This window comes from Python bivittatus, unplaced genomic scaffold, assembly GCF_059951505.1.
Source record: "Python bivittatus isolate LINGU-HERP-01145 unplaced genomic scaffold, Pbiv_v1 ctg000470_np1212, whole genome shotgun sequence".
NCBI lineage: Eukaryota > Metazoa > Chordata > Lepidosauria > Squamata > Pythonidae > Python > Python bivittatus.
Genome location: NW_028277065.1, coordinates 2,456,648 through 2,473,311, shown reverse-complemented (window position 1 = coordinate 2,473,311; position 16,664 = coordinate 2,456,648). Strand labels below are relative to the sequence as shown.

The following is a 16,664-nucleotide window of genomic DNA, read 5'->3' as shown; positions in this document are numbered from 1 at the left end:
ATTGAATTCTAAAATCTAAGATTCCTATATTTGGAATCTTAGATGCATAACTACATCTCCTGAGAATATTACCAATCTCTGTATACAATCTCCAATTCTCCAGGAAAGTGCAATGGCCAGATTTGTACCCGGCAGCATTCTGATATTTTATGACTGAATTATGAATCAAGTTCTGTCATGATCATCAAGTCATGATGTAAATTAGGCCTGAGCAATCAGAAAATGACTACACTGTAATCTTGCTCTTAAAAAAAAAAAGATTAACTAAATAATCGAACTGAGAAAGTTATGGCTGGACTGAGATCCTCAGAAAGAGTGAGGTCTGAAGTTCAAAGACCATAAGGCAAAGTATGAAGCGGTGTGTAAAAATGGTGAAAACCAGGATGAGAAGTAGAGTGAACAGTGTTGTTGTATACTAGAATGAGTTAGATTTCCTTTTCTCTTCACTCGTCTCATTATTGATTGATTGGTTGATTGATTGATTTAGTTTCTATTCCAAAAATCTAGATTCTGCCAGGAATATTTGGAAAGCAAGCTTGGAGTAATAATGACAATGCCCCAAAGGTACCTTTCTTAATTGTCCCATCTCTTCATACCAAGAAATCTCCCAACAGTCCTGGCTTGGTTCCCAAGGCATGTTTATAATTGGAGCAAACCAGTTGTCAGCGGCCACTATGATGGTAGAAAGAAATGGGAACTGATCCTTGCCAGATGCAGAACCTAAGAATAATTCCAAAGTTCAAAGAGGGGGGAAAGATCAGAAATTTCCAAAATAACAGCTATGAAGGCAAGTATTTCATATAATCATTTTCTTCCTATATTTACCTGAACCATCAAATAGTTTTGAGGTCTTAATGAGAGTTAACATATTGGTGAATAGAAATATGTCATCTGAGTCTAAGCTTTGGTCTAGAATTAGTCTACAATTGTAGTCAGTGTGATTTGCTGGTAATACTTAACTTTATAACTAACTGTAGTCCTATCATCCTCATCCTCACGATCATGTTATCAAGCTACATTTAGCATCTGCATCCAGCCGATAACTCCAAGTATTGGGTGGGTATGAAGACTGATTTGGCTTTTCATGGAATTTGGTGTAACTTTGCAGGCTCAGTCAGCACTTGGAATAAGTGGAAGATGGTTTGATGAACTCTTCTCTTCCAGTCTTTCTGCTGGGAGTGCTGGTTAAAGCTACAGGGGTGGCTTCTGAAATGAAGCAAAAGAAAAAAGAAGGAAAAAAAAAAAAGCATTGCAGACACTTCTTTTTGTATTTAGAAGTATGCAACAGGTTGAAAGCAACACTTTGCCCCAAGGCGTGGGAGATTGAATTACTCAATTAAATATTGTAGAAACCCAGTAAGACTTACTCAATGATTTTATGAGAGTCTGTTCAGAATTAAGTGTAAAAAATAAAAGGGTAGAGGAATTTGCTTTTTGTTACAGTGTAAGAGAGAGAGAGAATAATGGCAATATCCTGTTATTATTTGATACATTTCTGGCTTCGATTCAAAGGGACTTTCCTTTCCTGACAAAAGAACATTCTCCAATAGAAAATACAGCTTTGGAAAACAAAGGCTACTGTTCTCTCTTTTAAAATCTTAAAAAAGATTTTTTTTTTCCTTATGGGTCAAATATTCAGCAAAGTTTCTACCTTTCATGTTACTGGTTCTTGGCCGGTTTGAAGTCAGATAAAATCAGTCTGCAGACAGATGTAATCCACAGCTCAAATAGTAATGCTTCCTTCCCTTTATTCCTCCCCAATTCTTCTTCTTTTTCTAATGATGGAAATGTGATTGAAACTGGGGGGGGGGGGGGGACCACAGTTCTTCGATTCACTTTTACATTTATGAGAATATTTTGTAATGTCTCATTGTTTCCCAATGTCTAAGAAAAGTTCAAGGTTCATTGGAAACTACTTTTTATTTATTTATTGTAGTGGAGGAGGGTGAAGAGAGTCTGGACGGGTATCATGAAAACTGATTCACAAAATACAATTTGTTTGTGTAGGTTGTCAGCATCAGAGACTTTGAGAGAAAGAACCATTCATCTATCAGGGAATTTGTGTTGTTAGGCTTAACAAGTTCTCCTGAAATACAGACACTTTTATTCTGGTCCTTCATATTTAGCTACGTTATAGCTCTAGTGGGTAACTTCCTCCTTATTTCTATCATATGGACTTCGAAGAAACTTCACACTCCAATGTATTTCCTCCTTGTCAATCTGTCCTTGGTGAATGTGCTCTCCATCTCAACCACAACTCCCAAATTGCTACTGACACTTTTGTCATATGAAAGCACCATCTCATTTTATGGCTGCATCACACAGGTCTTTTTTTTTATATTGTTCATGGTGACAGAACTTCTGCTGCTGACAAGCATGGCTTTTGACCGCTACGTTGCTATCTGTTACCCTCTGCAGTATACTCTTATCATGAGAAAGGAAATTTGCGCTGCTATAGCTGTTGGAGCATGGGCTTCAGGACTGATCAATTCTTCAGTTCACTCCGGACTTGTCCTACAACTATCCTTCTGCGAATCCAATATTATCAATCATTTCTTCTGTGATCTGCCTCCACTTTTTAAGCTCTCATGCTCAGACACCAGCTTGAATGAAACTATGGCTTCTGTGGCAGATATAATTTTTGCTGTTTTTGGTTGCGGACTGACTCTAACATCATATGGATTTATTATAAGGACCATCTTCAGAATCCGTTCCACCAAAGGGAAGAAGAAAGCATTCTCCACATGTTCCTCCCATCTTATTGTGGTTACTTTTTTCTTTTCTTCAGTCATCTACACATATATCAGGCCCACTTCAGTCTTTTCTTTGAACAGAGACAAATACATTTCTCTCCTTTATTCAGTGGTAACCCCTGTTATTAATCCAGTCATATATTCACTAAGAAACAAAGAAGTAAAAGAAGCTCTCAATGCCTTTATTGGAGGAGGTAGATTGTTTCCAAGAGTTCCACATTAATATCTATAAAAACTACAGTTTGGTGGGTGGAGAGAGAAGATGGATTGAAAAATATTTGGCAGGAACAAGCATACATTTGAACATTTGTGAGAACATTTGCAGTATATAATGTTATATTATACAGTATAAAATATAGTAGTCAATTTTGTGGAACAATCCAAAGAGGCCTTGCTTGGACCTACTATAAATTATAATATTGTGACTAAGCAAAAACTAATTAAGGTTACCATGTAACCACATTTTTTCTCCCAGGTGACACTTCTGAATGTTCCCATGTTCCTTCCCCATTCCTCCAAATTTTCTCTTTTCTTTTATTCTTCGCCCATTAAGAGCGACTAATCTATACGATTTTATTCTTCCTGGGCCACGTTGTGAAAATGGCCAGCAATTCATTGGAGGAATCACAATGATAAACCAGTGGTGATGATTATGATATGGATTATACTTTAATTAGTGCCATTTATGCAAATAATACTTTACAAAGAATAAGTGCTTGTTACCTAAATGACTTAGATAATCAAAATACAAACTGAAGGACATCAGATGAAGGGGAACAGAAATGGAGGCAGGTAAGTAAATATACTTTTTTTTTTCAGTTACAAATTCTCAGGTCTAATTAAAATAATGTAATGGACTATCTGATCTGCTTGTCAAATCAAAGGCCAAGGTTGTGGCTTTTACCTCATCATTTTATAATGAATTTCATACAATAAGTCTATGTTCATTATTTTATTTTGTAGTTATCATTCTATGTTTATTATTTTATTTTGTAGTTTTACAGTGTTCAGCACATAAGTTTAGTATCTTTTGAGGAGACACTTACTTGGGTTTAAGAGTCCCTATACCCACAAAAATGTTCTCTGCACTGAGTGTAATGAATTAGAGAACATTTCACAGTTCCCACTGGTCCAAAAGAGGCTGTTGTTGTTTCCCTATATTTAAGTGAAATATGCATAGACCTTCTCTTTAGATTTTTCCATTCAGTATAGGCACTAGCAAATAGGGGGCTGTTAGAAGTGGAGCTAGTTTCTACAATTATCTACCCCTTACACATTTTTAAATATCCCATTCAGACTGAGTGCATGAAACATTTATCAGTACCGCAAACTAAATTTGAAAGTCAGATTGGGGCCAAAATATAAATGTACATATTTAAAAAACATTGCTTCCTTTAAAAAAAAAAAAAAAAAAGCAGGGTTAGTGCAAGGGACTCGATTTGCAACTTTAGCTTTGGAAGTAGGAAGGCTAAAATCCTTCATTTTAATTCCACAGTGAAATATAAGCCAATGTACAGTATATTATGAAAATAAATAATTAAAGTAATTTTTACAATGTTCAGCTTTTGGAAATGAAAACTGTAGCCACACTGAGTATGAATTAGTTTGGTATCATGGATAAAAGTCCAGAGAAATAAGTATCTCCTTACCCTATCTTAGATGACCATTCTGCACTGGTAAATTATTTATTCTCATTCCAGCAATACATATTCAGCTGCAACAGATGCTGCAATTTTATATGCAAGAAAGATTGCCCTGTTTTCATAAATGCATTGGACATAGTGGACAGTGTCTACTACCGCATTTAATACTGGCTGTGTCATGTACTTCTTCAGGAATGTGTTCCTCAAGGTATGAATGGCATGCAAAGTTCATTAACATTGCAGCACTCACTATGCTGATAACTTACAATGGACAAATAATATCTTCCTGTAAGGAGAAGTCCAAGTAGTTCTGAGATGAAAAAACCAAAACATCGCAGGTAATACCTAGGATGTTTTGGGTACCATGTGAGACAGGACCCTGACCTGCATATCACAATTTCAATAGCATTGATGGGAATGTGTTTATCACAAATGCGTACATGCCAAATGCTCCATTTCATTGATGACGAAGAAGGAGTATGGATAATGTGGTAAATAAGCCTGTGTTGACTGGCCTTACTACAGATCTCTTTCACCTGAAGGACCTCACCACGCAAATAAATAAATAAATAAATAAATAAATAAATAAATAAATAAATAAATAAATAAGGTACAGTAGAACACAATACAATACAATACAACAGAAGCAAAAACAAAACCCTTTTTAAAATTACTTCCATAGATCTCCCTGTACAGATGTCCAAATATTCAGCGGAGAGGGGGGAAGACATTGATTGAAATGAAATGTAAAGAACATTTAGTGAAGCTTTTCTTATTTGCTGCAGTGGAAGGATCCTGAAGATACCTGTCAGTACAAACAAATAGGTTGTTTCTCAAAGTAGAACTCCAGTCAAAATTGCTCTCTCTTTATCCTGATCATCAGCCAGAATAACAGAACATACAAGAACAAAATTGCAGCTGTCCCATTGTGGTAATAGTCTAATCTATCTAATATAAGTATTGATTAAAGAAAATCCATAGAAAATCCCATACACACATTTGGACTTGTATCTGAGCACGATGACATTAGAATTACAAAAAGAGAAGCAACCTGAGTCCAGCATGAATTGCAGAACTAATCATTCCGGTAATCCAGACAATCATTCCTGTTTCTATTTCTATTTCCCTATTTGCTTCCCTATGGTAATGGTGTATTGCAAAGTGACCAACAGTAGCGTACTAATCAACAGACATGAATGAGACAAGCAGATGTTCTTTACCTATCACACAAATGAGCAATACATAAAGTATATAAAATGAAATGTTCTTTCATCCAATCAAAAGCTATGGAGCAATTTAGGAAGTTGGAAGCTCCAATTTTAACCTGGGAGATTGTGGGAGTCAAACTATGGGAAGGCATACTGGTTGAAACCTATCCAGTCTGATCAAAATGAATACCAGGTGAAGCGTAATTTGTGAACATCAGACAACATGAGGTCTATCAGTTATGTGCAGCCCGATTTTCTTCTCCAAACCATTGGAGGCCATTCTGAGAATGAATGTCAACAATTGGTACCATTGCTTTCCACAGGAACTGTAACTTCAGACCCATAATAGATCTAGCATGATTTTTAAAAATAAAAGAGCGTCTCCCTTCCCCCCAAAACCTTTAAAATGTAGAGAATCCTGGCTCAATCCATATATACGATATTGTCAAAGAATGTAACGTTCACCTTGGGCTTAAAGAAGGAATGAATGAACCATTAATAAAAGAAAAGGGGGGAAAAAAGGGTTACACAGTCTTGAGCAAATAGGAAACATGAGGAGGAAATTCAAAATAACCCTGCTTTACTTTTCTTTAGGATAAGATGGCTTTCAAGATTTGTAACCAAGTAAAGAACACTCTTAGAATCCCTGATATACCTGTTCCTTGACCTGGCCTGCCATGAAGGGCTGACAGAAATAAACTGACAATTTCCCCTTAATGGCCAAATTATTTCCCACCCAAGATTCACTGTATTTATACCTTCAGACAAAGGAAATAAGAAGCACTGTTAGTGAGCATTGCCTCCCTTCTTCTGAAAATATCTTGGTCTATAACATGGTTTATTTAAAAAAAAAAAAAGAAGAAGGAAAAGAATACCAGACATTCTCCTATCTATACTTCCTGAAGGAATATTATGTTGATGATCACGTGGGTATCTACATTCAATTTTGCATTAAGTGGAGCCTTTCTTTTCTAAATTCAGAAATAGAGGGTTTTATTCTACACATAGTTTACAATGCATAGTAAATAAAGTTCCACATTACATTGTTTGACCTGCTCATAGAATGTATGTGCTGATATATTTGATATGTTTCTTGTGCCACATTAAACAACTTTGAGAAATCTGCCACTCATGTACTTGGCTATGAAAAGTATTTATGCAGCCTGATCTCATCCAGTTAGAAAAGGGATCAGAAGAAAAAGCTGCAGGAGTTCACCGTTGCTGTTCTTTAACACTTGCTGCCTGTTTGTGTAAATTGCTTAATGGTCCTGAAAAAGGATGTGATCAAATGAAATGGTATCTGGTCCACACAATCATTAATCAGATTATTAGACTTTAGAGATCTACAAAACAGTTAAAGTCTATTTCTCTAGCTCCACCTTCCCCACTTCCTCCTTGTATAAAACTCCAAGAGCTTCCAAAACTGACAATTGTGTACGTAAAATAAATAGCAGTGCATAATCCATCTTCTGTTAAATGATTCAATAATTAAATCCTCACTACATTCAAAAGTATGTGCACCCAATTAGGTTTACACCCACAATTTGTTTGCTTGCTTGCTTGTTTCATTGGAAGAAATGATAGCATGCCTGCATCTGGACAACAGTAAAATGTCAAAGTGCTTTAGTTCAGCCCTATAATCAATCTAAAATTATTTTAAAAAATAGAAGTGCAAAGTGAGAATTAGGTTCTCAATTCTTAATATGAGCATTTGTCAATATTGACATGGTAGAGTGTTCTTTTTTTCTGGTGATGAGTAATAGATGCCACCTAGGTGATGCCTCTAAGGTCTCCTTCCCAGTGGTACCATTACTTTATTTAATGAAGATTTCAAAGTTATGGTATCCCTACCTTGAGGTCATTCTTCATCATATTGATGGAAAGAAAAACCAGATACCAGCCCAGGAAAAATCAGTTAGCCAAGAACACCTCTCAGTCATAAGAAGGAGAATCTACTGAGACCATACAAGAAAGGATGACGGTAATCATTTCATTTCATTCCATGCTATATTATAACATTTAATCATCTTCTTTCTTATATGTAACAGTTGTAGAGCTAAACTAACTCAATGAGTAAGTAAAAGAAATGGATCGTCACTGCATGGAAGAACATGAATGAATAAGAAACTCAGTTCCATAAAAGTGCATGATATTTCTGCACCATCTCTTTTCTGAACAAAGGTAGCTGCGGAGAATAAGAACTCCAGTACATTAACATACAGGTGGATATTCGGTGATGGAAACAGATAAAAATGTACTGCAAATCTTATATATTTGCTAGTAATGCTGAAGTATAAATTAGTACTTTTATTTATTTCACTAAAAGTTTAGTGGACCTCAGTTCTATAGATCTGCAATGCTATTACCAAAAGCATAACACTTAGCTACTTAGAAGAGGCAATTATATTATGTAGATCTTATGCATGGGGTGATCTAATTAAGTTCAGGACTCCTTTAATAATACAGATAAATTCATTAAGCTACTGTATGTTATACTGAAAATGTATTCACTATAATGTTTCTAACAACTGATTCGTGTTTTTTTTTTTTTCTTCTTCTTCTTCTGATGGGGCAGATAAATGTTGTAGCTGTTCAACATGTTAGGCTACTATTCATACTTTATGTAATCAATGTTATTGCTTTCTGGAATCCTAGGGAAAACCCAGACACTTGATTTTTTTTTAAAATATAGTGCCTAAAGTTTTACTGAACAAAGAATAAATAACCATATTTTCCCAGTAAGTCATTATGTATGTAATTAATATAGTTAGAATTAGTCTCTACTTTGTAATATAGAGCAATGGACTAACAAAACCATCAAGTCATTCATTACATCATACATATACTATATACTTGGTCAAAAGTTCTGCCCAAACTATGCACAATTAGTTGTACCTAAAATAATGACCACCAAGATAACATCTCAGTTACAAATGTTTCAAAATGTTGAACCTGGATTAATTATTCAAAGATATGGTGTTTTCTCAAGGAAAAATAGATTTTATGATGATCAAAGGAGTGGTTTCTTGTAAGTTTGAACTGAGAATGTACAGATCTCCCATATTTTCACACAGTATTTCTATTGGCTTTAACATCATCTGGTATCAACATTTTGGGAGCGAAGGAAAGAAGAGATAAATAGATATGTTAAGACATTATATTTATATTTAATTTCTACTTTAGTATAAACTTAAAGTTGATTTTTAATTTGATACTTGATATCAATTTTTTAAATATAAAACCACATCACTCTCTAGCATAACAGCATCAACAATACTGAAATGAAGAACAAGACTGCCATAATGGAATTTATCCTTGTTGGGCTATCTACAACCGCAGAAATACAGGTACTTCTCTTCTGGATATTCATGATCATTTATTCTACAGCCCTAACTGCCAACTTCTTCCTCATCCTTACCATATGCACTTTCAGGAAACTCCACACCCCCATGTATTTCCTCATTGTCAATTTGTCCTTAGTGAATGTATTCTCTATTTCAGTTACCACACCTAAATTGCTCCAGAGTCTTTGGACTGGAAGAAAGACAATCTCATTTTATGGTTGCTTTACTCAGGTCTTTCTGTTTATATGGGCTTTGGGCACAGAACTTCTGCTTCTCTCCTTTATGGCTTTTGATCGCTATGCTGCTATCTGTCACCCTCTGCAGTACACCATGATCATGAGGAAGGAAGTCTGTTTTGCTATAGCAAATATTGTATGGATTGCTGGAATGATGAATTCTGCAGTCCATACTTGCCTTATAATGAGACTCTCTTTTTGTAACTCCAACGTTATCAATCACTTCTTCTGTGATGTACCTCCATTATTGCACCTCTCATGCTCAGATACAAGTCTAAATGAATCTATGGCATTTGTCTCAGATGTGGTATTTGGGATTGTTTGTTGTGGGTTGACTCTAACATCATATTTTTTAATCATAAGAGCCATCTGCAGAATCCGTTCCACTGAAGGGAAGAAGAAAGCATTCTCTACCTGTTCCTCACATTTTATTGTAGTCAGTATTCTCTACTCCTCAGCCATCTACACTTATATCAGACCCACTTCAGTCTACTCTCTAGACCAAGATAAGAAAATTGCTCTCCTTTATTCAGTGGTAACTCCTGTTGTTAATCCAGTGATATATTCATTGAGAAACAAAGATTTTACAGAAGGAATGAGCGCACTCATAGGGAGAGTCAGGCTATTCTGTAGACTTCAGTACAGAACTTTATTCTAAAGCATCAGTCTGGAAAAAAGAAAGAAGAGAACAAAAAACCCTGTACAATTTGTACTTTCACTATACAAAATAATACGATTCCTGTACTGTGCAGGTATTTTTTTTTTCTAGTCTGTATGTGAAAGTAAGGTATCTGACAGAACACATGACCTATAAAAATCATGGATGCTTAACATTTTGTTTTGTTTTGGTATTTCATTTAAATGTACAAAGGTCTGTGAGCATAATGAGCAGATAAGATATATATTCCTGACTTGTTAATAACTCTACAGCATTTAAAACATGGGCACTCTGAATAATCTTGCTCCCAATGACAAATGATGTCACTCAGGCCAGGGTTCTGACTCACATTAGTCTGGTGGGTTTTTTTGTTTTTTGTTTTGGTCTTACTCATAGTTGTGCAGATTATGCAAATGCTAACCAGAAGATGTCATTGAGTCATGGCAGCAGGATGCAAGATACTGACATGATGTCCCCATACTTTGTGTTACAGTATATCTCAACGTTGCATTAGGCTAAAATATTTGCAAAACAGTCTAAATGTGTATGTGTGCATGTATAGGAAGGGATTGCTTGTGGTGGGTTGACTCTAACATTATACTTTTTTCATACAGTAATAAGAGCTATCTGAAGCACCTGTTCCACGGGAGGAGGGAGGGAGGGAGGGAGGGAGGAAGGAAGGAAGGAAGGAAGGAAGGAAGGAAGGAAGGAAGGAAGGAAGGAAGGAAGGAAGGAAGGAAGATGAATTACAAATGGAGAATTTTTTCCCATTTAAGGCCTGGCTAAAGAGGTTTGTCTTAAGTGGTCTTCTAAAGGCAACAGCAAAGACATTGGGGGCCAAAACAAGTTCCTATGGTATGAAGTACATACTGTAATGAATACCAGATGGGGAATAGTCCCCAATGAGTTTCTAAAGGCAGAATAATTTTTAAATATGTTAACATCAATGTGTTAACATCAATGCAGATTCATTCATATCTTTATTTGAATTTATTAGCTGCCCAGCACCAATGCACTCTGGGTGGCATACCAAACCAAACAAATCCATAAAAATGGAGAAATATTGTCAGCCCTTTGAGTTAGTCCAGACCAAAAGCACCAACCATGAGTACCAATACTACATTTATTGTAAGGTTGTAATAACAGAAATTTGCAAGTTTAAAAGTACCTCTCCAACTCTTACTTTTACTCTCCCCAAAACTAGGGAAGATAACTTGTGAGACACTTTCTCCCCTCCCCCCATCCTTCAGCCTCACATTTCAGTTGTCAGACCATTTACCAGGCTGCTGCTCTTCCTACTTTCTCCAAAGGTCATTCCAACATATCATTACACAGATAAAACATCACACAACACAGACAAGCCCAGATGAAAATATCCAGATCTTTCAAAAAGTCCATAAGGTGATCTTGTTATTCTGTACTGCCTCATACTAACCCAACTAGAGGCTTTATAAACTTTCCAAAATAGTCATGGAGTCCACAAATTATAGCAGTCAATCATGATGTCACAAATGATGTCACAAATGCCTGAGTATTCAAGTTATAAGCAGAATATAATCCTACTATTACATGCAAACTGATTGAATTCTAAAATTTAATATTCTTATATTTGGAATCTTAGATGCATTCCTGAATATCCTGATAACATTATCAATCTCTCTATACAATCTCCAATTCTCGAGGAAAGTGCAATGGCCAGATTTCTACCCAGCAGCATTCTTAGGTTTTGTGGCTGAATTTTGAAATCAAGTTCTGTCATGATCATCAAGTCATGATGTAAATTCGGCCTGAGCAATCAGAAAATGACTGCACAGGATGAGAACTAGAGTGAACAGTGTTGCTGTATACTAGAATGAGGTAGATTTCCTTTTCTCTTCACTCCTCTCATTATTAATTGATTGATTGATTTAGATTTTCTTCCAAAAATCTAGCTTCTGCCAGGAATATTTGGAAAGCAATCTTGGAGTAATAATGACAATGCCCCAAAGGTATCTTTCTTAATTGTCCCATCACTTCATACCAAGAAATCTCCCAATAGTCCTGGCTTGGTTCCCAAGGCATGTTTATAATTGGAGCAAACCAGTTCTCAGCGCCCACTGTGATAGTAGAAAGAAATGGGAACTGATCCCTGCCAGATGCGAAACCAAAGCATAATTCCAAAGTTCAAAGAAGGGGGAAAGATCAGAAATTTCCAGAATAATAGCTATGAAGGCAAGTATTTCATATAATCATTTTCTTCCTATATTTACCTGAACCATCAAATAGTTTTGAGGTCTTAATGAGGGTTAACATATTGGTGGATAGAAATATGTCATCTGAGTCTAAGCTTCGGTCTAGAATTAGTCTACTTAAATTATACAATTGTAGTCAGTGTGATTTGTTGGTAATACCTAACTTTATAACAAACTGTAGTCCTATCATGCTCATCCTTACAATCATGTTATCAAGCTACATTTATCATCTGTATCCAGCTGATAACTCCAAGTACTGGGTGGGTATGAAGACTGATCTGCCTTTTCATGGAATTTGGTGTAACTTTGCAGGCTCAGTCAGCACTTGGAATAAGTTGAAGATGGTTTGATGAAAGCTTCTCTTCCAGTCCTTCTGCTGGCAGTGCTGGTTAAAGCTACAGGGGTGGCTTCTGAAATGAAGCAAAAGAAAAAAGAAGGGGAAAAAAAAAAGCATTGCAGACACTTCTTTTTGTATTTAGAAGTATACAACAGGTTGAAAGCAACACTTTGCCCCAAGGCGTGGGAGATTGAAGTACTCAATTAAATATTGTAGAAACCCAGTAAGACTTACTCAATGATTTTATGAGAGTCTGTTCAGAATTAAGTGTAGAAAATAAAAGGGTAGAGGAATTTGCTTTTTGTTACAGTGTAAGAGAGAGAGAGAATAATGGCAATATCCTGTTATTATTTGATACATTTCTGGCTTCGATTCAAAGGGACTTTCCTTTCCTGACAAAAGAGCTTTCTCAAATAGAAAATACAGCTTTGGAAAACAAAGGCTACTGTTCTCGCTTTTAAAATCTTAAAAAAGATTTTTTTTTTCCTTATGGGTAAAATATTCAGCAAAGTTTCTACCTTTCATGTTACTGGTTCTTGGCAGGTTTGAAGTCAGATAAAATCAGTTTGCAGACAGATTTAATCCACAGCTCAAATAGTAATGTTTCCTTCCCTTTATCCCTCCCCAATTCTTCTTCTTCTTCTAATGATGGAAATGTGGTTGAAACTGGGAGGGACCACAGTTCTTTGGTTCACCTTTACAATTATGAGAATATTTTGTAATGTCTCATTGTTTCCCAATGTCTAAGAAAAGTTTAAAGTTCATTGGCAACCTATCTATCTATCTATCTATCTATCTATCTATCTATCTATCTATCTATCTATCTATCTATCTATCTATCTATTTATTTATTGTAGTGGAGCAGGTTGGAGAGAAGTTGGAGGGGTATCATGATAACTGATTCATGAAATACAATTTGTTTGTGTAGGCTGTCAACATCAGAGACTTTGAGAGAAAGAACCATTCATCTATCAGGGAATTCGTGTTGTTAGGCTTAACAAGTTCTCCTGAAATACAGACACTTCTATTCTGGTCCTTCATATTTAGCTACGTTATAGCTCTAGTGGGTAACTTCCTTCTTATTTCTATCATATGTACTTCGAAGAAACTTCACACTCCAATGTATTTCCTCCTTGTCAATCTGTCCTTGGTGAACGTGCTCTCCATCTCAACCACAACTCCCAAATTGCTGCAGACTCTTTTGGCACTTAAAATGACCATCTCATTTTATGGCTGCATCATGCAGGTCTATTTTTTCATATTTTTCCTGGTGACAGAACTTCTGCTGCTGACAAGCATGGCTTTTGACCGCTACGTTGCTATCTGTTACCCTCTGCAGTATACTGTTATCATGAGAAAGGAAATTTGCGCTGCTATAGCTGTTGGAGCATGGGTTTCAGGATTGATCAATTCTGCAATTCAGTCTGGGCTTGTCCTACAACTATCCTTCTGTGAATCCAATATTATCAATCATTTCTTCTGTGACCTGCCTCCACTTTTAAAGCTATCATGTTCAGACACCAGCTTGAATGAAACTATGGCTTCTGTGGCAGATATAATTTTTGCTGTTTTCAGTTGTGGACTGACTCTAACGTCATATGGATTTATTATCAGGACCATCTTCAGGATCCGTTCCACCGAAGGGAAGAAGAAAGCATTCTCCACATGTTCCTCCCATCTTATTGTGGTTAGTTTTTACTTTTCCTCAGTCATCTACACATATATCAGGCCCACTTCAGTCTATTCTTTGAACAAAGACAAATACATTTCTCTCCTTTATTCAGTGGTAACCCCAGTTATTAATCCAGTCATATATTCACTAAGAAACAAAGAAGTAAAAGAAGCTCTCAAGGACTTTATTGGAGGAGGTAGAATGTTCCCAAGAGTTCAACATTAATATCTATAAATCTCTTCAATTTCAGTTTAGTGGGTAGAGAGGGAAGATGGATTGAAAAATATTTGGCAGGAACATATATACATTTGAACATTTGTGAGAACAGTTGCAGTATTTATGTCATGTGGTGGTCAATTCTGGACAGTGTGTCTTATATTAAATTAAGAACAAGAATAGTAACAATGATATGAGTTCTGATGCAGCCATGTATCATAATTTTAATAATGCTCTAAAGAAAATTATAGAAATTGAGAAGTTAACTCATAGTTATAGGTACAAGCAAGCCTACATAATGGACTGTGAGAGGAACTATCTACCTAGCTGTATGAATAAACCAAATACACTTTGAAAGGAACTCTTAATTCCAACTACACACAAACATGTGCCTCTAGACTCTGCCTCTACTCCCCCACCCCTTCAATGAGTACAAAATTATGATATGGATCATAATTTAATTACTGCCATTTAAGCAAATAATACTTTACAAAGAAAAAGAGTTTGCCACCTAAAAGACTTAGAGAATCAAAATCCAAACTGAAGGACACCAGATGAAGAGGAACAGAAATGGAGGCAGGTGAGTAAAGTACATGTAGTTTATTCATTCATTCATTCATTCATTCATTCATTCATTCATTCATTCTTCTATTTTTCAGTTACAAATTCTCAGGTCTAATCAAAATAATACAGTGGATTGTCTGATCTGTTTGTTCAAACCAAAGGCCATTCAAACAGCACTACTAGCACATTGTGACCACCCAGGATTCCTTCCTCATGATCCAATGTTATCTATCACTTCTTCTGTGATGTGCCTCCATTACTGCACCTCTCATGCTCAGATACAAGTCTAAATGAGTCTATGGCATTTGTCTCAGATGTCATATTTCGGATTGCTTGTGGTGGGTTGACTCTAACATTATACTTTTTTCATACAGTAATAAGAGCTATCTGAAGCACCTGTTCCACGGGAGGAGGGAGGGAGGGAGGGAGGGAGGGAGGGAGGGAGGGAGGAAGGAAGGAAGGAAGGAAGGAAGGAAGGAAGGAAGGAAGGAAGGAAGGAAGGAAGGAAGGAAGGAAGGAAGGAAGATAAATTACGAATGGAGAGAGTGTTCTTATTTAAGGCCTAGCTAAAGAGGTATGTCTTAAGGGATCTTATAAAGGCAAAGGCAAAGATACTGGAGGCCAAAAGAATTTCCTCTGGTATGAAGTAGATACCATAATCAATACTAAAAGGTGATTAGTGCCCAATGAATTTCTGAAAGCAGAATAATCTTTAGAAGAGCCACTCCTCTGGATGATGACAGAAAAGGAAGTTCTCAATGGAATCAGCCACTTCTTAAACATACCGTATTAACATCAATGTGTTAACATCAGTCCAGGTTCATTCATTTCTTTATTTGAATGTATTAGCTGCCGAGCTCCAATGGACTCTGAGTGGCATGCCAAACCAAACAAATCCATAAAAACATATTGTCAGCCCTTTGAGTTAGTCCAGACCAGGAGCACCAACCGTGAGTACCAATACTAGATTTATTTAAAGATTATAGTAACAGAATCTTGCAAGTTTAAAAGTAGCTCTCCAACTCTTACTTTTACTCTCCCCAGAACTAGGGAGGATCACTTGTGACACACTTTCTCCATCCCCTACTTCAGCCTCACATTTCACTTGTCGGACCATTTACCAGGCTGCTGCTCTTCCTCCTTTTCCCAAGGTCATTCCCACATATCATTACACAGATAAAACATCACACCATGCAGACAGCCCAGATGAAAATGTTATTATAAAGAACAGATTTCAAAGAAAACAGGAGACCCAGAAATAGAATAATACATTCATACATCAACCGCAAGCTTGGCAGGAACAAGCATACATTTGAACATTTGTGAGAACAGTTACAGTATATAATGTAATATTATACAGTATAAAATACAGTAGTCAATTTTGTGGAACAATCCAAAGAGGCCTTGCTTGGACCTACTATAAATTATAATATTGTGACTAAGCAAAAACTAATTAAGCTTACCATGAAACCACATTTTTTCTCCCAGGTGACACTTCTGAATGTTCCCATGTTCCTTCCCCATTCCTCTAAATTTTCTCTTATCTTTTCTTTTATTCTTTGCCCATTAAGAGCGACTAATCTATACGATTTTATTTTTCCTGGGCCACGTTGTGAAAATGGCCAGCAATTCATTGGAGCAATCATAATGATAAACTAGTGGTGATAATTATGATATGGATTATACTTTAATTAGTGCCATTTATGCAAATAATATTTTACAAAGAATAAGAGTTTGCCACCTAAAAGACTTAGAGAATCAAAATACAAACTGAAGGACATCATATGAAGGGGAACAGAAAT

At 36.2% G+C, this 16,664-nt stretch overlaps 3 protein-coding genes across 3 annotated transcripts; all 3 read left to right on the top strand.

Annotated features, from left to right (window-relative positions):
• The first annotated feature begins 781 nt into the window (after nucleotides 1–781).
• LOC103058349 (olfactory receptor 5F1-like) lies at nucleotides 782–2,976 on the top strand. Its single transcript, XM_007444380.2, has 2 exons — nucleotides 782–787; nucleotides 2,008–2,976. Exons 1-2 carry the CDS (start codon nucleotides 782–784, stop codon nucleotides 2,974–2,976), a joined length of 975 nt encoding a protein of 324 aa, XP_007444442.2.
• A 5,909-nt stretch (nucleotides 2,977–8,885) lies between these two features.
• On the top strand, nucleotides 8,886–9,842 carry LOC148215598 (olfactory receptor 13G1-like). Its single transcript, XM_088143021.1, has one exon. The coding sequence runs from the start codon at nucleotides 8,886–8,888 to the stop codon at nucleotides 9,840–9,842; it is 957 nt and encodes a 318-aa protein (XP_087999147.1).
• Nucleotides 9,843–12,279: 2,437 nt separating this feature from the next.
• On the top strand, nucleotides 12,280–14,307 carry LOC148215597 (olfactory receptor 5F1-like). Its single transcript, XM_088143020.1, has 2 exons — nucleotides 12,280–12,333; nucleotides 13,339–14,307. The coding sequence occupies exons 1-2, from the start codon at nucleotides 12,280–12,282 to the stop codon at nucleotides 14,305–14,307; spliced, it is 1,023 nt and encodes a 340-aa protein (XP_087999146.1).
• The last annotated feature ends 2,357 nt before the right edge of the window (nucleotides 14,308–16,664 follow it).